General features: G+C 41.1%; 1 protein-coding gene and 1 pseudogene across 2 annotated transcripts in view; one reads left to right on the top strand and one right to left on the bottom strand.

Moving 5' to 3' along the window:
* The first annotated feature begins 9,294 nt into the window (after positions 1-9,294).
* NAA25 (N-alpha-acetyltransferase 25, NatB auxiliary subunit) overlaps positions 9,295-23,152 on the top strand; it is a 61,446-nt gene continuing 47,588 nt past the window's right edge. The window contains exons 1-4 of one of the 2 annotated variants that reach the window (XM_054594178.1): positions 9,295-9,377; positions 20,155-20,240; positions 20,652-20,790; positions 22,079-22,197. In XM_054594178.1, coding sequence (XP_054450153.1) covers positions 9,320-9,377; positions 20,155-20,240; positions 20,652-20,790; positions 22,079-22,197 — 402 coding nt within the window. In that variant the 5' untranslated portion in view covers positions 9,295-9,319. Of the gene's footprint in view, positions 9,378-13,056; positions 13,171-20,154; positions 20,241-20,651; positions 20,791-22,078; positions 22,198-23,152 lie in introns of those variants that run through there. The other variant, XM_054594179.1, reaches the window with a different exon arrangement.
* LOC129087366 (40S ribosomal protein S13-like) lies at positions 17,239-18,894 on the bottom strand (annotated as a pseudogene).

The raw sequence follows: 23,152 nt of genomic DNA, 5'->3' as shown, positions 1-23,152 counted from the left end.
TCTTTTGATTATATCTGCTTTGCCCACCCTTTTTCCTATAAAAACCTTCCATTTTGCACAGCCCCTGGGAGGACTAGTTGCTAGATGGGATGTTGCCCAGTTCATGAATCGCTTAATAGAGCCTATTAGATCTTCAAATTCGCTTAGTTGAATTTTTTTTTTTTTAACACTGTAAGTCTTTGGGTCACAATAATTAGGTGTAGTTTATGCCTGCAGTGAATTTAGGTTATTTGTAAACAGATTTCTGAACTTTGAAACAGATTTTCCCTTAAAAGTTAAGATTTTATTTATTTATTTTTAGAGAGAGGGATAAAGAGAGGGAGAGAACCATCGCAGTGAGAGGGATTGATCAGTTGCCTCTTGCCCACCCCCAAATGGGGACCCGGCCCACAACCCAGGCATGTACCCTGACCAGGAATTGAACCAGCAACTTTTCAGTTTACAGGCCAGTGCTCAATCCACTGAGCTGCACAAGCCAGGGCTTTTTATTGATGAGAGAGAGAAACAGAGAGAGAGATAGAAACATCGCTTTGTTGTTCTAACTTATTTATGCATTCATTGGTTGATTCTTGGACGTGCCCTGACCTGGGATCAAACCTACTACCTTGGCATATCAGGACAATGCCCTAACCAACTGGGCTACCTGGCCAGGGTAGCTCAGTTGAGGCGGGGTGGAGGGTGAGAATAATCCAGGTTTCTCCCTCTGCTCCTGACTTGAACACAATGTTTTGATGAGAGAATTATAAGTCAGATTTTTAAACTTGCTGACTGCTTTGTATGACTTTTTGGCTGAATAATCTATGGCATAGTATGTGTTTTCTTTTTTACCCTATTTTTCTTCAATTTTATTGAACCCTAATTTACAAACAATTAAGCCCCAATTGTAAATGCAAGTACAATGGGTTTGACATATGTAGCTATGACTACAGTCAAGATATAGACTATTTTGATCCCTCGTGTGTCAGTCCACACCCCTCAACCCAGCCCCTGGCAGCCCCTGGCAGCCCCTAACATGCTTTCTGTTACGGCAGAGGGAGTTTCCTGTGAGTGGAACCATACGGTATGTCCACTTCTGTGTCAGGTCAGGTTTCTTTCACTTGGCATGGGGTTGGGGTCCATTCACGCCATTGATCATTATCTGTCAACATAAGAGACATTCAAACCTGTAGAGAATTTTTTTTGAATTTATTTGAGCCAAACTGACGACAATTGCTGGGAAGAAAAACCACAAGGAGTTGAGATAATGCTCCAGAGAAGGGCAGTTTTGCACCTTATTTTATATATTACATACAATCAAAAGAGGAGGCATAAGTGGGTTACATGAAATCCATTGATGATAGGTAAGGAAGGTGGGAAGAAGCAAAGCAGAGGAGGAGGACCTCTGGAAGTGGATGAAGAGTAAAACGATAGACACATTTTTAACATAGGTGGGTACAGGATTGTAATAGTCAACAATGAACATGATAACAATACACTGAAGGGATTTGTTCCCCTGGTGGAGTGCCAGTGCTTTGAGGGGTCCAGAAAAAAGAAATTTGACATTCCAAAGATATGTTATTGTAGATGCCAAAAGACAACAGACAGGCTCAGTTAAGAAAAAAACTGACCTTTGTTAGGGAAAAATTCCAGCCTAGTACATGACTTCCTGCCGTGACCTGCTTTTAGTTAGAAAGTTTTTAATTTCAGACCATCGTGTGCAGTTACTTTAGGTCTCTGAGTTAGTAAGACCACCACGCAGACCTCCCCTGAGCTTGTCAAGGTTGGTGTGTGGCCCCTTTTCCTCCACATATCAATAACCCAGTCCCTTTTATTGCTTGGTATCAATCCATCCTAGGGATGTACCACAGTTTGTGTTGATGGACAGCTTTTGGCTCATGTGGATAGGGCTGCTATGAACATTCTGTACAAGTCTTTTGGGAGGACATATGTTTTCATTTCTCTTGGATAAATGCTTAGGCATGGAATTGCTGGATCACATGCTAAGTCTATGTTTTAATTTTACAAGAAACTGCCAAACTGTTTTCCAAAGTGATTGTACCATTTAACATCCCCACCAGCAGTGTATGAGCGCTCCAGTTGTCCCGCTCACTTGCCAACTCGGTATAAATACATTTTGAATAAATAAACAGAAGACTAGTGATCATGTTTCCCGGGAACAACTCACTTTCTTCCCTTGCATGGGTGACTCAGAAGTTCTGAATACAGAGTTTTCAGGGGGAGACAGACAACATTGTCCAGGGAAGCAAGGAATAAAGTAGAAATAATGAGGAGCTCAAACTTCACTTAACCCCTGGGGTACCTTACTTGTACTGGCCTATATCCAGCAGCAGAAATTAAAAAAGTTTGCCCACATTTTATTTCTGACCAAAACAGGCCTAGGCCAGCAGGGCATGGTGATTACAGCAGCAGCAGAAAGGATTCAGGCTAGACTTTGAGAGGAGCTGCTTCTTAGTTTACCAGGAGAACATCTATGAAAACTTAGCCCTGGCTGGTGTGGCTAAGTGGGTTGAGCACCGGTCTGTGATTCAAAAGGTTGCTGGTTTGATCCCCAGTCAGGGTACATGCCTGGGTTGAGGGCCAGGCCCGCGGGTTGGGAGCTTGCAAGAGGCAACCACACATTGGTGTTTCTTTCAGACATCAGCGTTTTTCTCCCTGCCTTCCCCTTTCTCTAGAAATGAATAAATAAAATCTAAAAAAAAAGAAGAAGAAGAAGAAGAAGAAGATGAAGAAAATTAGATGCCGATCCCCTTAGGCAGTGTTTCTTCAACTAGAGATTGAGAAACACCCTGTCCTCACCCCCTTGCACAGGAATCAGTTGAGGGGTTGTTAAACATTTAAATTTATGTGGGGATGTAAAATATAGCATAGGAAATATAGTCAATAATATTTTAATAACTATGAATGGTGCCAGGTGGATACTGGAAATATTGGGGGAATCACTTCATAAGTAATACAAATGTGTAATTATTGTGCTGTATACCTGAAACTGATATAATATTGAGTGTCAACTGTAATTGAGAAATTAAAAATAATAAAAAAATAACTAAATATTTTAAAAATTTTTTAATTTATTTATTTTTGAGAGAAAGGAAGGAAGGGAAAAAGAGAGGGAGAGAAACGTCGCTGTGGAAAAGATATATAGATTGGTTGACTCTCACACACCCCCAACTGGGGACCTGGCCCGCAACCCAGGCAGGTGGCCTGACCAGGAATCGAACCAGTGACCTCTTGGTTCATAGGGCAGCACTCAATCCGCTGAGCCACACCAGCCAGGGCTAAAAACTAAAATTAAAAAAAATTTTAATTTCTGGTCCTGGACACCTTCCATCCCCTGTACCTGCAAACACAACCCAGACTTACTGCATCTAAATTTGGGGGAGCATGGCCTGAACTATGCTTTTTGGCTCAGGCAGACTCAACATTGAATGAAGTGGAATGTTGATAAAGCTCTAGGGATAGGTTTGCCTTGCCCTTCCCTGCTCTGCCAAACTCAGGTCCTACCCAGGATGGGGGAAGGGAATTGCTCTCTTCTAGCCAAAGCTATCATTACCAAGTCTGAAAAACCAGCATGCTCTGGCTGGTATGGCTTAGTGGATTGAGCCCCAGCCTGCAAACTGAAAGGCTGCTGGTTTGATTCCCAGCCAGGGCACAAGTCTGGGTTGCCGGCCAGGGGCCAGGTCCCCAGTTGGGGGCATGCAAGAAGCCACCAAATCATTGATGTTTCTTCTCTCTTTCTCCTTTCCCCACTCTCTAAAAATAAATAAATAAAATCTTAAAACCAGCATGGGTTTCCCCCTCTGCAACACTTCCCCACAGCCGCGGTTCACACACGCCCACCTCAGTCCCTGCTCAAGGGATTTTCTCTAACACAATATGTACTGAATGCAGCTTTTCCTTGAATCTCTAGCACTAACCTCTTCCCTTCCTCCCACGTTTACTTCCCAGCAGCTGCCGAGAATCACATATTCCTGGCCTGGTGCCTAGCACAGACTCAGACACATAGAAGGCACTCAATTTCTACTTGCAGACAACAGTACGGTGGTTACCAGAGGGAAGGGAGTGAGGAGGTAGTAAAGGGGATCAAATATATGGTGACAGAAGAAGATTTAACTTTGAGTGGTGGGTATACAATGCAATATACAGATGATGCATCATATTGTACACTTGAAACCTATATAATCTTATTAATCAAAATCACCCTGATAAGTTTAGTTTTAAAAAGTCTATGCTTGCAAAATATTAGCATTTGTTAGATCTGTGTGATATGTCTACATGGGTATCATTGTTTACTTTTACATACAGTTTGAAACATTTCATAATTTTAAAATTATAGCTTACAGAGGGGTATTATTTGGGTGATGAAAATGGTCTAAATTTGGGTTATTTCAATGGTTGCCAAACTCTGAAATGTACTAGACAATCATTGAATTGTGCACTTAAAATTGCTGAAGTTCATGGTATGTAAATAATACTTCAATAAATCTGAGTATAAAATTGTAAAGATATAGCTTACAAAGATTCCATATTTGCTATGTTTTCTTTAAAAATTGTTAAAAATTAGATCCTTTCTAATTTGGAAAGTAGCCTGGGCAATTTGGCATTCATATGCCACCTGGTGGACAGAATTGGAAGTGCTGCGGTGAACAAAGGCTGCCTAAGGCTATTGAAAGGTAGAGGGGACCTTTCTCTGCTGTGAAAATGAGGCCCAGGATCACAGTAGCAGTTGTTACACAAACTGAGACCATAACCTTGGTTCTCACAAACTCTTAGCTCCCAGGGGTATGTTTGTCTGCCTTGCCCACCTTTAATTCTGTACTTTGTTCTTTCAGCCTACTTTATGCTAAGTGTTGTGGTAGATTCCAAGATATTACTCCTACCACCGGACATTTCTGATGAGGACAGTTCCTTCCTTGGTGTCCCGAAGTATCAGGAGGTGATTTCTGCAGTTTTAAGAGAAAGGATTCATAATATTATTACTAATATTAAAGATAGTAATAGTGCATGACTGTTGAGTGCTTTCTTTCTGCCTATTTCTTTTCATGGGCCATAAGCATTTATTCCTCACATCAACCCTGTGAAGTTGGTCCTGTTAGTACCATAATTTTACAAATGCAGACACTAAGGCTCAGAGATATTCAGTCACTTGCTTAGCATCACACAGTTGATACATATCAGTGTCCAGATTTGGACCCAAGTCTGTTTGATTTCAGAGTCAGAGCTGCTATTTATTCTACTGTCGAAAGTGCAGGAAATCAGTCATAAAAACTATGAAGTATGCACTGATATGTGCATGCTTCTTCTGTGAAGGATTATTAGGACCAGATACTGGAACATAGCCAAGATGGAAAAGAAAAACTGGAAAATCATCAGGTGGAGACACCCACAATCACTACATCCACGTAATGCAGTTCCCACCCTGTGTCCTGCAGCTATGCAGGCACAATGCACTCGTGTGTGTCACTGCCCTTGAGTGAGAGGGCTTCTCACCAGAGCAAATCTGTCACTAAACAGGAAAAGAATGAAGGGCGTACCCCCTGTTCTAAGTCAAGAAAATGGAAAGCATTATTTAATGAGCACCTGCTGTGTGCCAAGTACTTTCCCATGTCAGCGCTCATAGTTCTGAATTCTGAATTGTACAACAAGAAAAATGGGTTTTTGGCTCCCTTGTGGGTCATCTCATTTGTTACCTGAAATTATTCATGCCTGCCAAAGGGTGTGGGAGCTGCCTCTCAGGGAGCAGGTAAGGACAGGCCCGAGCCAGGTCACTGCTTCAGCCTTAGGCTCTGGAGGAAAAGGGGTAGGAATGGGAAAAGAGAAAGGCCGATTCATCCTAGTCAGATGTCCAAGGGGGTTTCTGGGTGGAAGGACATATATTCCACCCAGGACGGTGGCTCGAGGATCTAGAGGCTAGGTAGTCAGTTAGGTAGGTCCACGATGCTCTGGTCCTCGCCAAGTCCAGGGAACAGGGCACTGGGCCCGTCAGCATTCCTGTGGGGCCAGGTCAACAAAGGTAACGTAAGAACCTAGCTGAGCAACCACAGTCCTGGCCAGGAGCCTTCTCTGTGCCCCCTTGAAGGTGCTGTGTTTTTCCATTCCGGGAAATTCTTGAAACTCAGGTGACGCGCTGACTCTTTCATGTGCCCAAACATGAACAAATGTTATTCTTCTAAGCCCTACCTGAGCCTGGTCATTCCTGGCCACATCAGCTCAGAGTGATCCTGGGGTCAGCTTACCCGAGGCTCCTGACCTTCATTCTTGCTGGTTAGCGTGATTTTGAGAGCATGGAGCTCTCCTGGGATAGGGTTATCAGATTTAGCAAAGAAATATAGGATTCCTGGTTAAATGTGAATTTCAGGTAAATACTGAATATCATTTTAGTACAAGTATATCCCAAATATCGCATTGTTCCATTAACTGACAACTGTACCCTGGGGGTATTTAGATGCCATCCATTATCCTAGTGCAGAGGTTGGCAAGCTTTTTCTGTGATGGGCCAGAGAGTAAATATTTTAGCCTTTCTAGACTGCATGGTCTCTGCTTGAACTACAATGCTGCCATTATAGCACCAAAGCAGCTATAGATAATATCTAAATGAATGGGCATAGCTGTGTTCTATAAAATTTTGTTTATGGAAACTGACCTTTAAATTTTATATAATTTTCACGTCATTAAATATTCTTTTTATTTTTTTTTTTTTGCAGTTATTTAAAAATGTAACAACATTCTTAACTCAGAGGCTACACAAAAACATGTAGTAAGCCAGATTTGGCCCAGCAGTCAAAGTTTGCCCACCTCTTACTTAAAGCAGAAGTATCAAACTTTTGTCGAATCCAAATCACCTGAGGATTTACACAAATATACATTACTAGGCCCCATTGCCAGCTTTCTGATTCAGCAGGTCTGGGGCGACGCCTAAGGATTTGCCTGACTAACAAGTTTCCGGGCGATGCTGACATTGGTGATTTGGGACCATATTTTGAGGACACCACCCTCCCACCACTCCCTCCCCAAGGACAACCTTTCTATCTGGGGGTATTTTAGAGTCTCCAAAGCCTTAAGAATGATTTTCCAAGGGTTACAGACTATATCTTTATTAATGGACCTTCATTCTCTAATAAAAATGTCTCTGTGCAGTTGCTACTGAAATTGTCTCTCTTAGCTTGCATTGGGACAGAACTGAAATGAGAGTGTCTAGTGCATTGGTTTTTAAAAAATAGCCCTCGTGCCGATTATGAAAAATAATGCACTTAAAAAATATTTTATTTTGGAATAATTTTAGATTTGCAGAAAAGCTAAAAAGAGGGTATAGAAAGTATATGTATACTCCTCACCCTCTTTTCCTTAGTGGTAACATCTTATAGCACATTCGTCAAAATAAGAAACAACATTAGCGCAATACTATTAACTAACCCCTAGACTTTATTTGGGTTTTAACTGTTTTTCCACTAATGGCCTCTTTCTGCCCCAGGATCCCAACCAGGATATCACATTATATTCAGTTGTCATGTAACCTTAGATTTTTCTGGTCTGTAACAGTTTCTCATTGTTTCCTTATTTTTCACAACCCTGACAGTTTTGAAGAGTACTGGTCAGGTATTTTGTAGAATGTTGCTCAATTTGATTTGTTTAATGGTGTCATTATCATTATTCTGGGTTTATGGGTTTTCTGGAAAAATACCACAGAAGCCTAGTTGCCTTCTCTTCACATCATATTGGGATACGTATCAAGATGAGTTTTCATCGACAATGTTAACTTTGATCAATTAGTTGAGATAGTTTTTACCAGGTTTCTCAACTTTGAGGTTATTATTTTTCCTTTTCTATACTCAACTCTTTCGAGATTGGAAAATAATTCCAGCTAACTCTCAAGGGGGAAGGGGAAAGTTAAGCTTCACTTTCTGGAGGGGGAAGTATTTACACGTATTGCTTAAAATTCGATAATGAAAATTCATTGTTAATGAATTCAACAATTCATGCCCTGGCTGGTGTGGCTCAGTGGACTGAGCGCTGGCCTGAGAATCAAAAGATCACCAGTTCAATTCCCAGTCAGGGCATATGCCTGGGTTGCAGGCCAGATCCCCAGTTGGGGGCATGTGAGAGACAACTAATCGATGTATTGAATACCTCTTGAATATTTCGATGTATTAAATATCTTGCACACTGATGTTTCTCTCCCTCTCTTTCTTCCTCCTTTCCCCTCTCTCCAAAAATAAATAAATAAAATCTTTTTAAAAATTCACATCAGCATGGGCTTATGTATGTTTATCTTATACTTCAGGTTATAATTCAATACTTTGTTAATAGTTTTATTGCTCAAATGGTTCTAGTTTTGGCCATTGGGAGCACTTCCAGGTGGCTCCTGTGTCTAATATACAGCAGTGGGCAAAAGTATGTTTACAGCTATTAGTAAGTAAAAGGACATGCAGGTTATGATTGTTACAATAGCTTTATTAACTCTTTTACGGACCCAGAACTGTAAACCATCTTTTGCCCAGCGCGTACAGCTGTTTCACTCATTTAATTGTCTGTCTCCCTCACTGTAAGTAAAGCTCCACCAAAAATTATCTATTTATTGACGTATCCTTCGTGCCTACAACGGAGCATGCCACGTAACAGGCCCTCAGTAACTATCTGTATGAATAAACCCATTGATAAAAAAGAAAATATCTACCTCCTAGGAAGATACTAGGGTTGTTATGCGCACTTATGAGATAACGCATTGAAAGAGCTTGCAACACATACTGACTGAACTTTTTCCCCACCCTCTTTATTGGAGTGTAATTGACTGGTTTACTCTTCATCTAGGATGCTTCCTACTTGGCTGAGCCCCGGGAGAGGGGTCAAGGGATCTGGAACTCGTTCTCCCAGAGGAGTTCCCGGTTTCTCAACAATTAATCAAACAAAAGACAAGACTAACTGGTCCTTCAGCACAGAGAATAAATAGGATTAGCAGGAGCGGCCGAGCTCTAACTTTGACCGAGAGTTTCTCCCTTCCTGTCCTCTCTCCCGCAGTAGGTAACTCGGAAGGGCTTTCAACAGCAGCAGCCTCGTCTGCTCCCTCAGGAACAGCCGCCCCTGCTCCCTCAGCAACTGCTGCCTCTACTAGCTAGGTTGATTCCACCATCACAGGGGCGGAAGAGTCCCTGTTGAGCAGGCAATTGGGGTGCGAAGGTAGGGCGGGGGGTGTCATCGCTTTCTCAGCAGGTGCATTCGGTCGCATCCCATCGCGATAGACGAGCGAGATCGGCACTGGCCCTTTAACAGCCCCTTCCCGGGGGCTTGCCCCGCGCGTGCGCACTGTGGTTCTGCGCTTGTCATCATGGCGACGCGGGGCCATGTGCAGGACCCTAACGACAGGCGCCTCCGGCCCATTTACGGTGAGTGCCTGTGGCCAGCCTGGTCGCTGGCCGGAAGCGCCGATGGCTGCCGAGGCCCGGGCAGAGGCCCAGAAGGGGCGCTGAGGGTCCGGGAGCCGGGCTCGAGGGCGTCGGGGGCGGGCCGCGCGGGCTGCTAGGCCGCAGCCACGGGCCTCGCGTAGGCGCCGGCGGCCCTTTCTGATCCTTGAGGTGGCAGTGGCGCGGTTGGGGCAGCGGCAGGTCGGCAGCGCTGGCCCGACGGGCGGGCTCTGCGAGACACTTCCTCTCGCTGAGACCTGCGCTACCCGTAGGCTGCGTCGTTAGCGCCACACCAAGGGAGACTCGACATCTCCCCGCAGGTGGAAGCTGGCGCCGGCGTCGGGGTGGAACACGCTATTTGAGGGAAGAGTCCTCACTCAAGACTTTTCACTTACGGGAAAGGGGCCTAGGGGCTTGTCTGACTAGTTGTGCTCGGTGCACACGGAGAAACAGAGGTCTAAAGCCGGGAAGGGGCTGACGCAAGGTCACCCAGATCGAGGCAGAAGCAGGCCGGTATTCGAGGCTCCCAGTTCAGAGCTCTTCGGTGGAGTAACAGCTGCTCCGGGCACACGTGGGAGGCGGGGGCCGAGGGGCTTGGACCCAGCCGAGCGATGCAGACTGTGGTCGCTCCCGACGGAGGGGCTCGCAGGACTGCTGCAAGGGCATCTCTTGTCTGCGGCTTCTCTGGTTTTCTCCGCAGCTTGGCTTCGCGTGCTGAGCGGACGTCCCGCCGTCCACAGCGCTCACCTCAGCCCGCAGGCTTTAAGACCTTGATGTCATCCCGCTGCCCGGGCTGTGAAAAGTCACAGATTTGAGTCAGGGAGAAGCACATTTTCGGAAACGGAGAAGTGCTGTCATTGGACAGCGGTCCCTTTGGCATTTCCTTTCCTCTTACTTGGTTGTGCGGTCCTGCTCTATCTCAGTTAATGGTGAGGGAAGCTTGAAGGTCAGTGGTGTTTGTAAGATGAGACCTCGTGTTTCTAGCGTGGCTGTTGCTAAATGGAGGCTTCTCAGGCCTGAGATTATTTAACTTTCTTTGGGAGGGGCAACTCTTTCTGGCACAATTGGACCTGCCTTTAAAAAAATTTTTTTTAAATTGATTTTAGAGAGGGAGTGGGAGAGGAAAGGAGAGAGAGAAAGAGAAACATTGATTTTTTTGTTCCACGTATTTATGCATTCATTGGTTGATTCTTGTCTGTGCCCTGACCATGATCTAACCTGCAACCTTAGCGTATGGGGAGGAACCTCTAACTGACTGAGTTACCCGGCCAGGGCTGGTCCTGCTTTTATTTTGTAATTTGTATAATGCTTTACTCTCACATCTCATTAGATTCTAACAACGACCCCGTGAGATGGGTGATGATAGCCACCAATGTGTATAGACTGCTGCTACTTATATCCGTCATTGTCCTTAGCTTTTTATGTGGGTTTTCTCATTTAATCTTCACATATTCTCAGGAGTTGGTTATTTTTTCCTAAGCCCTTCCCCCCCCCCCCCCCCCCCCGCTTTTTCATAAATGAGGAGGTTGGACTTTATTGGTGCGTTGATTTGTGTGAAGTCGTTCAGCTGACTGTCCTGGGCTCACCCTCTTAACCACCGTCCTGGAAACCACCTCACTCTGAGCTGAAGATACTGACTTGCCAAAGGCCACACAGGTGGTGAGTGGCAGAGATAGGACTCTGATTTCCACTTCCCAGGGCTGCATCTTCTCAGGCCCTCCAGGATGTACTTTCAGAGAGCAGGGATGAGATATGCGCAGGGGACTGAGGGTGAGAACAATGCAGGGTGTACAGTATGTGGCTCATTGCAGTTCTGTGCAGCAGCTACCTGCAGATTTTTATTCTTTTTCAACTAAAAAGATTCAATACCTTTTTTTGGTATATAGTCAACTTCACTGTAATTCATAAATTATAATACATTAGAAATGGATATCTTTAATGAAAGACATGTAGGTTCTCCTGGGCTTCTGTTTTTCTGTTAATTCAGTTATGTAGTTAGAAAACACTCTTGGAGAATGATGCAAAAGCCCAAATAGCATCTTAGTTTCATTATGACAGTTTTTCACTGCAGGCATTCTGAAATGGTCTCTGGGTCTTCCAGGTCTAAGACCATCTTAATAAACCTGCCCATGCTCAGTGCCTCTGCAATTCCATGTAAATTTCAATGGGCCACCTGGCCAGTGGAACATTCTATTTCTCTACTGGTTCTTAAGACAGATCTCGGGCTATGTCTCAATTTGCACTTCAGTCCCTCTGTTCCCTTTTTACTCTAAAGGGCAGTTACTTATCTTCCAAAAATAGTATTACCACTAACTTTATCAACTCTCCCCGCCAAATAAAGGACCTGAAAGTATTGTCAACTACCAAAAAATTAGATGAGACTCCTCTTTTCTCCCCAAATCAAGTTATTTGGAATCTTGAGTGAGGACCACTGACAGGAACGCGCAGCAAAAGTCTTCCCCCCAAAGCAAGTTTTAATACTTTTAAGAATAATTGGATTTCTAAAATTGTTCTTGAAGGACCCAGTAAAATCCCTTTGGTGTCCCTTAAGGCATTTAGAATCTTTAGAATTAATAGTGTTTTGAGCTATCCAAGAAGAAAAACCTTGTTCATTTCACATTGCTAAACATCAGGATATGTTAACCAGAGGTGATATGTCATATTCTCAAAAGTGAAGCCAGAGTTAGTAGCTTTTGTTACATGGGAAGAAGATTAGAAGATGCTTTTTAGGAATTCCAGAATGATTAATATCAACTGTCAGGAGTAGGAAAAGAAAGGGTACAGAGTGTCCTTGACTTAAGTACTTTTGACTTAAAAAAAAAAAGTATTGATTGATTTTTTTTTTTTTTTAGAGCAAGAGGGAGGGAGGGAGAGGTGAAGAGAGAGAAACACCAATTTGTTGTTCCACTTATTTATGCATTCATTGGATGATTCTTATATGTGCCCAACCAGGATCGAACCCATAGTCTCTGTATATCAGATGACCCTCTAACCAGCTGAGCTGTGTGACCAGGGCAGCATTTTTGACTTTTGATCTCCAGGCTTTGGTACAGCCCCTGCTTTAAGTTTAAATACATTAGTACCATTATTGTTCCTTGAATTCAGACATTCATTAGTGGACAAATGAACAAGCTCACTTGGTGATGCTTGCCCACCAGCCAAAAGTTCAAGGAATATCAGCATTGAATGCTTATTTATGTGCTAACTATCCTAATAGGTAGGTAAGATTGTTGTGACAGTAGTGAACTAAAGGCCAGAGATTAACTTGCTCAGTGTTGGGATTTGGACACAGGAATTCTCACTGGGGAGTCCAGCCCGAAATTTTATTTGTTTATTTTTAGAATTGGGGGAGGGAGGGAGAAAGAGAGGGAGAGAAACAAGGCATCAATTGGTTGCCTTGAGGCACCACGTCCACAGCCCAGGCATGGGCCCGCAACCCAAGCACATGTCCTGACCAGGAATTGAACTGGTGACCTTTTGTTTTTCAGGATGACGCTCAACCAAGTGAGCCATGCTGGTTAGCGTGTACAGCATTTTTTTTTGTATTGCCAAGGTTTTAGGATTTTACAACTGTTTGGACTGTCTTCAGCTCTTGCTGGATATTGTTTGGGGTAGAAGTGGACAGGGCTGTAAGGGTGAATAATTGTGAAACTGGTGGAATGAGATGTGAGAGGTTGATATTCAGTTTTTGGTGTCTAGGTTTAAGATAGTTTTTCTGTGCAGAAATACAATTAGTTGAAACATCTTCAGAATGCACCTCACTACTCATAAATTGGTAAGTTTGGGTATTGCATTTTTGGTTTTTGAAAATCACCCATGACTTTACTAGAACACCTTCTTTATTAGTAATTCTCCTTTCACTAAAATGATTCTCTTGTGCTATGTAGTTCTCAACAGATCTTGTACTCTCATGTGACTTGGTGGGCACCAGGGCTTTCTCCTACAATTATTATTAATTTTCAAATGTTTTTAGTGGTTGGGGGATGGGAGGGGAGGAAGTCATGGTCAGAATACAGGAATTGCTGGGACAGCAATTGCAAAATGGAAAAAGAGAAATTTGAAAGAGAAAAAATATTCCCATAGTCTTCAGAACACGAACACACACACACACCCACACCCCGGCCCGCGCCCGCCCCCGCCCCCCGCCGACCAGGGATTGAACTTGCAACCTAGGTATGTGCCCTGATTGGGAATCAAACCCATAACCCTTCGGTGTATAGGACGACGCTCTAACCGACTGAGCCACCCAGCCAGGGCTCAACAGATTTTTAAAATGATGGTACACCTAATCGTTACATTAGTGTTAGGGACTTCGAAGGAAAAGTATAGGTTGCCATGAGAACATAGGATATGGGCATCGTGTTTGTTGGGGACAAGTCAAGAAAAGGTTCCCTGTGGAAGTAACATTTTACAACAAACATGAAAGAAGAGCAGAGGTTAGTCAGACAACGAGATGGGGAGAGAGATGGAAAGAGTGTAAAAGGAGCTTGTTTCACCTGAGGACCTGAGAGGACTCAGACCTTTGCAAGACATTGTAACGATTTGGAAATTTATTTTAAAGACAGTGGGAAGCACTGAAGAGATTCAGCTAGAGAAATGGGATAATCAGGCTTGCATTTTAAAAGATAGCTCTGAATATTATGGGGGGGAAATAAAAGGGGCAGACAGTTCCGTTTTGCTGTACTTTCACATGATGCGTATTTTTTATTCTTTTATAAACGTTATAAATGTGAATGAAGAGTCAAGAGATAACTCCTTTTACTCACCCTGCCCCCATCATCCACCTTTCATCCCTAACTAAGGCTCCTTCAAAAATGGAAATTTCTCAGTTGCTACTGGTAATCTCAGACTCATATTTATTGCCTTCCAAATGAACTTTAGATTTCCCCAGAGCTTCCTGACTCCAGCTTTCAGTGCGCAGTTACAGATTACCAGGGAGAAAGCTGATTTACCTAGCTTGGATCAAATGTCCACCCCAGTGGGCTACCATTACATGGACTAGAGATGACCATCCAGTTCTACCTCTTCAGCAGAGGCAGTGGAAACCATTTCCAGAGAAGAGGGCATGGGTAGGTAGGAACAGTAATTTCAGAGCCTTGTCAGCTACAGAGGGGAAAGTTCAGTATCCTTACAGGCTTGAACTCTGGCTTGATGCATTTATGGCATATCCTAAGATATGGTGTCTTAGCAAAGATGTCTACTCTTTGAAAAGACTTCAAGATACATTCTGTAAACCTGGAATCTTGCAGGACTGAATCAGAAGCAATTTAGAACTGACTTCAGCATGAGATCAGCATTAATCTTTAGGAAGAGGTGTCATTTACTGAGCTGGAATATGTCTGTAAAGGACAAGTGAAGGCCTATTGGCTGAGCTAAGGATTTAAGAAAACAGGTATTAGATATTTGGGTATTCAGGCCAAGACTGAATGCTTTTTGAGTTCTTTGATTCTCCAATTTTTCTACCAAAGTGTTAAGTCTTTGATCTTCCTTAGTGGATTGTGATTCCCTGCACAATAAGGCTTTTTTTTTTTTTTTTAAACCTTCTCCCTAGATTGTTGTTCCCTCCAGAGTAAGGCTTCTTTTTAATATTTTTACTTAGCATTATTGGTGCCCATCAATATTAAGTTCATTGAAGACTAAAGAGATGAAACTCATGCGTTCATGTGGCTGACAAAAGTTTTAGTAAAATATTCATTGGAAAAAAAATTGAAACCATTAGGTAAAATGATAGTCTATTTGTTATTTGGGACACTCTGGACCACCAGAGCCATAGATTATTTTGAGTTGTCTGTGCCTTCTTTGTCTGCTGATTTGGGACCTAGATGAGCAATGAGGAACCAGTAGTGAGAGTAGATTTGTGAACTGGTCTGTGTTCAGTTTTCTTTCTATATTTAGAATCGACACTACCACCCTATTTCCCAGTTTTAACACTTCTCATTTTCCTTCTCTGGAAATGAATCTTTACTTTTATTATTTTTAAATTTAAATTTATTAATTTATTATTATTAAATGTATTATTTTTTATTTAGTAGACTTTATTTTTAGAGTAGAAAGTAGAGATCTTAGACATCCCCACTCTTCCCCTTTCCCCTCAGTTTCTCCTATTAACATCCTGTAAGTGTGTTACATTTGTTACATAGTTTACTAGTTTATATTATATTTGTGTTGTATATTTTATGGATTTTGACAAATGTGTGATAACATGTATCCATCCTCACAGTGTCATACAGAGTAGTTTTACTGCCTAAAAAATCCCCTGTGGTCCACCCTTTCATCCCTTCCCTGGCCCCTAGCAACCACTGATTATTCTACTCTCTGTATAATTTTTGTCTTTTCCAGAACGTCACACAAATATCATACAGTACGTGGCCTTTTCAGATTGGCTTTTTTTTTTTTCACTTAGCAATATTCATTTAACATTCTTCCATTTTTTTTCCTCAAAGATTTAATTTATTTTTAGAGAGAGGGGAAGGGAGGGAGAAGGAGAGGGAGAAAAACATTGATGTGCGAGAGCTATATCATTAGGTTGTCAATTGGTTGCCTCTTGCACACCCCCAACTAGGGACCTGGCCTCCAACCCACACATGTGCCGTAACTGGGAATCAGACTGGCGACCTCTTGTTTTGCAGGCTGGCACTCAGTCCACTGAGCCACACCAGCCAGGGCCTCCATGTTTTTATGTGGCATGATAGCTCATTTATTTTATCCATTGGTAATATTCCATTGTATGGATGTTTCTCCATTTGTTAATCCATTAGGGCATCTTGGTCGCTTCTTAGTTTTTACAGTTATGAATAAAGCAGCTATAAACATTTGTGCGCAGGTTTTCTTGTGGAAGTAAGTTTTCAGCTCATTTGGGCAGATACCAAGGAGTGCAGTTGTTGGTTCATATGGTAAGAATATGTTCAGTTTTTAAAGAAACTGCCAAACAGTCTTCCGAAATGACTACCAATTTGTATTTCCACCAGCAATGAATGAGAGTTGCTGTTGCTGTCTCATTGTTGCAAAGTAGATAATTTATTTTGAGTTTTCTCTCACTTGTTGCCTGCCCCTGTGCTGATATGGCACCTTGATGAGCAGAGGGACCTGGAATTGGTAATAGTACTGGTTGTGGTTGACCTGTGTTTAGTCATCCTTTTATGTTTAGAATTGACAGCTCCCACTGTTTCCCATTTAAAATACTTTCCATTTTCTTTTAGATCTCATCTGGAAGTGAAGCTTTGCTTTTGTTAGACTTTTGAATAATAATTGATTGCTCCCCCCCAACACTATTTAATGACAGGTCCCTATATTCATAAGATCAGGAGTGGATACATAGCTTAGGGAACTTAGAAGTTACTTTTTCTTTAAAGTCAGTGCTAGGTCCTATTTCAACCAGAATTTCAAAGTGCTCCCCCACCATCCTTGCACACTCCTGATATTATTGGACTTCATTTTCTCCATTACCCACCATGGGTAAAACTTTCTCTTATTTTCTAATTCAGTGAATTATACTTAACTCTGGAGTAAAGTAAGTACTCATTAAACATTTTATTGAAGGAACATGGTCTATTTGTTAAATTTAAAGCTTGGCTACTACAGCCCTGTGCTGGTAGCTCAGTTGATTGTAGAGTGTCTTCCCACTCTCAAGATTGTGGTTTGATTGGTTTGATTCCTGGTCAGGGCACAAACAAGAATCAACCAGTGAATGTATAAATAACTGGAACAACAAATTGATGTTTCTCTCTCTTTCTCAAATCAATTTTAAAAAAAGCTTGATACTAAAATGGGTTCTTTTTTAAAAAATATTTTATTTTTTTTTTGTAGTTAAACAATCATTTTCTTGTTTGTGGGCATAGATGTTTTATGCAACCAGGGCAGAGGCTGTGGATGACTCGTATTTCCAATTGGCAGGGAGAACTTGTTTGGTCTTATAATATCAAGCCAACTGGTGAATGTGGCTCTTGATCAGAATCAGATGGAATTTAGCATCATTATCCTCTCTGTTCCTCTCAAGATGCTTTCAAATAGCAACAGCTTTCTTAATTAAATGGTAGAGATCCTCAGGAAGATGAGGAACAATCCTTTGGACTTAAGAATTCTCAAGATTTTATTGCCTGTCACAAAATGTATTGTGCAACGCCATGTGAGTCTCTCAGGATCACGCCTATGTGTGAGGGAGTCAGGCCATTTTTGGCCAGTTTGTAGATCTGCTCCTTAACATTGTCAGATGTCAACTTCAGCCAGGTGGGGACACAGCTGTGGGAGGGCAGAGCCAACTGGGACAGGCTCTTCCCTCGTGTGCATGCAACCCATGATGGCGGAGGATAGACAGAGAAAAGAGAGTGTGAATCAGCATGCTGTGGGAAGCCACCCAGCTTAAATATTTTAAGAGATATGCTTCGCCTCCTCGCACAACCAAAAGAAGGAAAAAACCAATTGAAAAACAAAAAACAACCAGAACTGCCAGAAAATCGAATTATATGGAGGTCTGACAACCAAGGAGTTAAAGAAGAAACATTCATCTAGACTGGTAGGAGGGGCATAGATGGCCAGCCAGGGTGACAGCTGGCAGACTGGGCAGTCCCACATTTGTGTGCAGTTAAATCAGGAGGAGCAACTGGGGAGTGAGACAGGCTGTGCAGCCCAGGGTTCCACTGCAGGCAAAGTAAAGCCTCAGAATCAGAACCTCTGGCTGTAAAATGGCCCAAATGAAAGAACAGATCAAAACTCCAGAAAAAAAACTAAGCGACAAGGAGATCACCAACCCATTAGATGGAGTTCAAAACACTAGTAATCAGGATGCCCACAGAAATGATTGAGTACGGATGCAAAATAAAGGAAGAAGTGAAGCCTATACAAAGTGAAATAAGGAAAAATATACAGGGAACCACCAGTGAAGGGAAGGAAACCAGGACTCAAAATCAACGATTTGGAGCAGACGGAAGAAATAAAATTCAACTGGAACAGAATGAAGAAACAAGAACTCAAAAAAATGAGGAGAGGCTTAAGGAACCTCCAGGACAACTTTAAACGTTCCAACATCCGAATCATAGGGGTGCCGGAGGGAGAAGAGCATGAGCAAAAAATTGAAAACTTATTTGAAAAAATAATGAAGGAGAACTTCCCTAATCTGACAAAGGAAACAGACCTCCAGGAAGTCCAGGAAGCTCAGAGAGTCCCAAAGAAATTGTACCCAAGGAAGCACACACCAAGGCACATCATAATTAAATTACCCAAGATTAAAGACAAGGAGAGACTCTTAAAAGCAGCAAGAGAAAAGGAGACAGTTATTGTACAAAGGAATTCCCATTAGACTGTCAGTTGATTACTCAGAAGAAACCTTGCAGGCAAGAAGGGGCTGGAAAGAAGCATTTGAAGTCATGAAAGGGAAGGACCTACATGCAAGATTACTCTATCCAGCAGAGCTATCATTTAGAATGGAAGGGCAGACAAAGTGCTTCCCAGATAAGGTCAAGTTAAAGGAGTTCATCATCACCAAGCCCTCAATGTATGACATGTTAAGGAGACTTATCTAAGAAAAAGATCAAAACTGTGAACAGTAAAATGACAACCAACTCACAACTATCAACAACTGAATCTAAAACAAAAACTAAGCAAACAACTAGAACAGGAACAGAATCACAGAAATGGAGATCACATGGAGGGTTATCAGCAGGGAGGGGAGGGGAGAGAATGGGGGAAATGGTACAGGGAATAAGAAGCATAATTGGTGTGTACAAAATAGACAGGGGGAGGTTAAGAATAGTATAGGAAATGGAGAAGCCAAAAAACTTGTATGTACGACCCATGGACATGAACTAAGTGGGGAATGCTGGTGGGAGGCCGGTGCGGGGCAGAAGGAGGCAAAGGAGAGGAAAAAGAGGACAGCTGTAGTAGCATAATTAATAAAATGTACTTAAAAATAAAAATATTTTAATGTTTGGATGATTAAGCTTATTTATTTCTCAGAGGTAAAAATATAATGTCAACTATCATCTAAAGAAGTTTTGTCTTGAATCTTCATTATGGACTAATATAACTGAGTTATATTGCTTATAATTTTTTTTTTTTATTTACTGATTTTAGAGAGGGAGAGAGAAAAAAACATCAATTTGTTTCCCTTTTTCATTTATTTTTTTAAAATTTTATTTAAATTTATTTTTTCAAATACATTTGTCTCTACCTCCCCGCCACCACTTTCCCTTGCCCCTTCCCTCCTTCCCTCCCTCAGCTCTTCCCCTTTGGTTTTGTCCATGAGTTCTTGCTATATGTTCCCTTTTTCATTTATTCATTGGTTGCTCCTTGTATATGCCCTCACTGGAGATCAACCTCATAACCCTGGAAAATCTAGAGGATACTCTAACCAACTGAGCTACCTGGCCAGTGCTTGGATTATATTGCTTTTGAATGAGAGATGGCTGTAGGGATATAAGGTTGTATTTTGGAACATCCTTGGCATTTAAAGTTAAAATCAGCCCTGGCTGGTGTGGCTTAGCAGATTGAGCACCAGCCTGTGGATGATAAGATCTCCAGTTTGAATTCCAGTCAAGGCATGTGCCTGGGTTGCGGGCCAGGTACATCCATGTTTCTCTCCCTTTCTTTCTCCCTTCCTTCCCCTCTCTCTAAAAATAAATAAATAAAATATTTTTTAAAAATCCACTCCATGATGTTTTTAATACCAATTTAATATACTCTCTGAAAAATCTGATACCAGCCTGTGCAGTTTTCATATTTGTTGTTTAAGGAATATTAACTATCATAATTTCTGTTTTCATAGATTATCTTGATAATGGTAATAATAAAATGGCAATTCAGCAAGCAGATAAATTATTGAAGAAACATAAAGATCTTCATTGTGCTAAGGTAAGTTCATTTGCCCTTGAATTGCTTATATTTGTTGGGTTAGATATTGGAATCTTTAAAGGAGAAAGATGTTTAATCAATCTCTTTAGTAACTATGAATTTTTTAGAGTAATTTCTTGATCACTTAAATGCCATGAATGTACTTAGTTAAAAGGTAGCTATTTATTCCCTTGAATATAACTTATCTAATTTAATTATTTTATTTCCACAGAGTCTTTTTAAGTAATGTTTTGCATTCTTAATATGACTGAAATAGGAAAGAATCTTGATTTGCTCATATTTTTAGGAAAATGATTTAATTAACAGCCTAGGCATACTTTACTGCTTATCTTTTGCTTTCAAATTGGCTTTCTATGGTTTGTATTTCCTTTTATGTTCTATTCAACCTGATTTGTCTTTTCTTTCTGTCAGGTTTTAAAGGCAATTGGTTTACAGAGAACTGGAAAGCAAGAAGAGGCCTTCACCTTGGCTCAGGAGGTGGCAGCCCTTGAACCCACAGATGACAACTCGCTGCAGGCACTGACTATTCTTTACCGGGAGATGCATCGTCGTACGTTTCTTTATATTCATTGCTTTTAAAACTGACCTTAAATTTTTGGATATTTCTGATGGATTTCTCTATTTGTCTGATTTACATATTACTCATGATTTGAGTGGATGACAAAGGTAAAATAATGCATTAAGCATGATTTCTGAAGGCTGTAGGCAGAAAGGATATTATGTGTTTCAGGATCCTTGCTGGAATGGGAATGAGGACCTGAGTTTCATTTGTGACATTTTGATTTGCTAAATGCTATAGCCTCTTTTCACTTTTTAACATGGAAAATTTCAAATATAGAAAAGAAAAAGTATAGCAAGCATATAAATCCCATTGTACTCATTACTCACCTTTAGCAATTATTAACACATGGCCAGTTTTATCTATACCCCTCCCCCTGCTAAATTATTTCTAAGCATATTCTAGATAAAGATAGTCTGCCATTTCACCTGTAAAGTTTTGATTGATATCTTAAATATTTTATTATGAAATAATATATATTTTTCATAATACATATTGTATAAGAATATATTTATGTAACACTAGATAATTTGATGTGAAATGATGAACATTCATGAACTTGCTGCCCATCTTAAGAAATGGAGCATTGTCTTCGCTGAGTAGCTCAGCTGTCTTGATATGCAAAGTTGCAGCCTTAATGTCTGGTCAGGGCGCATACAAAAAGCAACCAATGAATGCATAAATAACTAGAACAACAAATCAATTATTTCCCTCTTTCCCCCCTTTACCCTTGTTTCTCCCCCTCACCCCCCTCCCTCTCTCTCTGTAAAAATCCCCCTTCCTCTCTCAAAAATCAATTTTAAAAAAAAGGAAATAGAACATTATCAGTACTAAGAATGCTTCCCTTTGTGTTCATCAATCTCATTTCCTTGTTTGTCTCCCAAGAGGTATTTGCTGTCCTGAATATTATTTATTCTCTTGCTTTTCTTTAAATCTCTGTTTTTCTGAGTAATGAATTGTTGGTTTTGCTTAATTTTGAACTTAATATAAAGAATTAGCCCTGGCTGGTGTGGCTCAGCAGAATGAGCACTGGCCTGAGAACCAAAGGGTCACCAGGTGGATTTCCAGTCAGGGCACATGTCTGGGTTGTGGGCCAGGTCCCCAGTAGGGGCATGTGAGAAGCAACCACACATTGATGTTTCTCTCCCTCTCTTTCTCCTTCCCTTCCCCCTCTCCCTAAAAATAAGTAAGTAAAATCTTAAAAAAAAAAAATTACTTGCTGTTTAAATTTAGGTTATACTTCAGTAATGAAAGAAAATCTTATTTCTCTTTCTCTTAGCGGAGTTAGTTACAAAACTTTATGAGGCAGCTGTAAAGAAAGTTCCCAATAGTGAGGAGTATCACTCTCACCTCTTCATGGCCTATGCCAGAGTGGGCGAATACAAGAAAATGCAACAGGTAACTTGATCTTCAAACCTCCTGGGCTAGGGGATTTGCTATTAGGGGTAAAAGTCTCTTCAGTGTGATTTAACTGCCGTGGTATGTGTACATGTGCATGTGTATTGTGTATTTATAGAACTGAACTATGTATTTGTATATGCAGATCAGCTGGTTATTTTCTGTGGGTTCGTTTTAAAGATAAACTATTTTTCAAGTTTTAAAAATGTTTTATTTGGGGAAATTTGATTGTTCCTCTTTTGTGGCCTGATGGTACGTATTATTTGGTTCTGGTAAGTTGACTTCAAATTCCCCTATCAGGTTGCTGTTATTGTTTCAGAAAATGGGCAGAAATTCCAGAGCAAAAAATGAATAATTATAAAAAAATTAACTTTAAAGTTTACATCTAATTTGTAATTATTTAACTGCTTATAGATTTTAAAATCCACCAGAGGGGAAAAATCCCCATTGCTTGGGATACTTAGGGTTTTTTTTTTTTTGTCAGTTAGCCAATTTCAGGTGTTCCTTGCATGTGTGTGAAGGAGCCTTATCTGAACATGTTTGGACTAGTGGGTAGGTAAAGCTGACATCTCAGAGAAACGAGAACTGCACTGATAAGCCCATCACAAGTTATGATATCCAGCTCGTATTTTCTTTTAGAAATGCTTTGTTTATGGGTAGAATGTCTTTGTAAGGCAGAACTTTCTTACTTGTGTTTTTATTTTGTCTTATTCTTTAAATATCAAATTATAATAATAAACAAGGGAGGCTGGAAGATAAAATATTAATATAAATATTTCTCCTTAAAATTAATCTTTTTTTGCTTCTGCAAGCTTTTAAGTTGGAAGAATTTTTTGACCCAAATATAATTCTTTGCAGAAATTCTACTATCTTATTTACTGATGGAGTATATTCTCAGGAGAAGTATTCAGAAATTATAATTTTTCTTTTAATGTAAAAAGTATATTTTAAAAAA

Source organism: Pteronotus mesoamericanus, unplaced genomic scaffold (assembly GCF_021234165.1).
Source record: "Pteronotus mesoamericanus isolate MK-2021 breed Mesoamerican mustached bat unplaced genomic scaffold, CSHL_Meso_final scaffold_507, whole genome shotgun sequence".
Taxonomy (NCBI): Eukaryota; Metazoa; Chordata; class Mammalia; order Chiroptera; family Mormoopidae; genus Pteronotus; species Pteronotus mesoamericanus.
The sequence above is the reverse complement of the archived record's forward strand: the minus strand, read 5'-3'. Positions and strand labels throughout refer to the sequence as shown.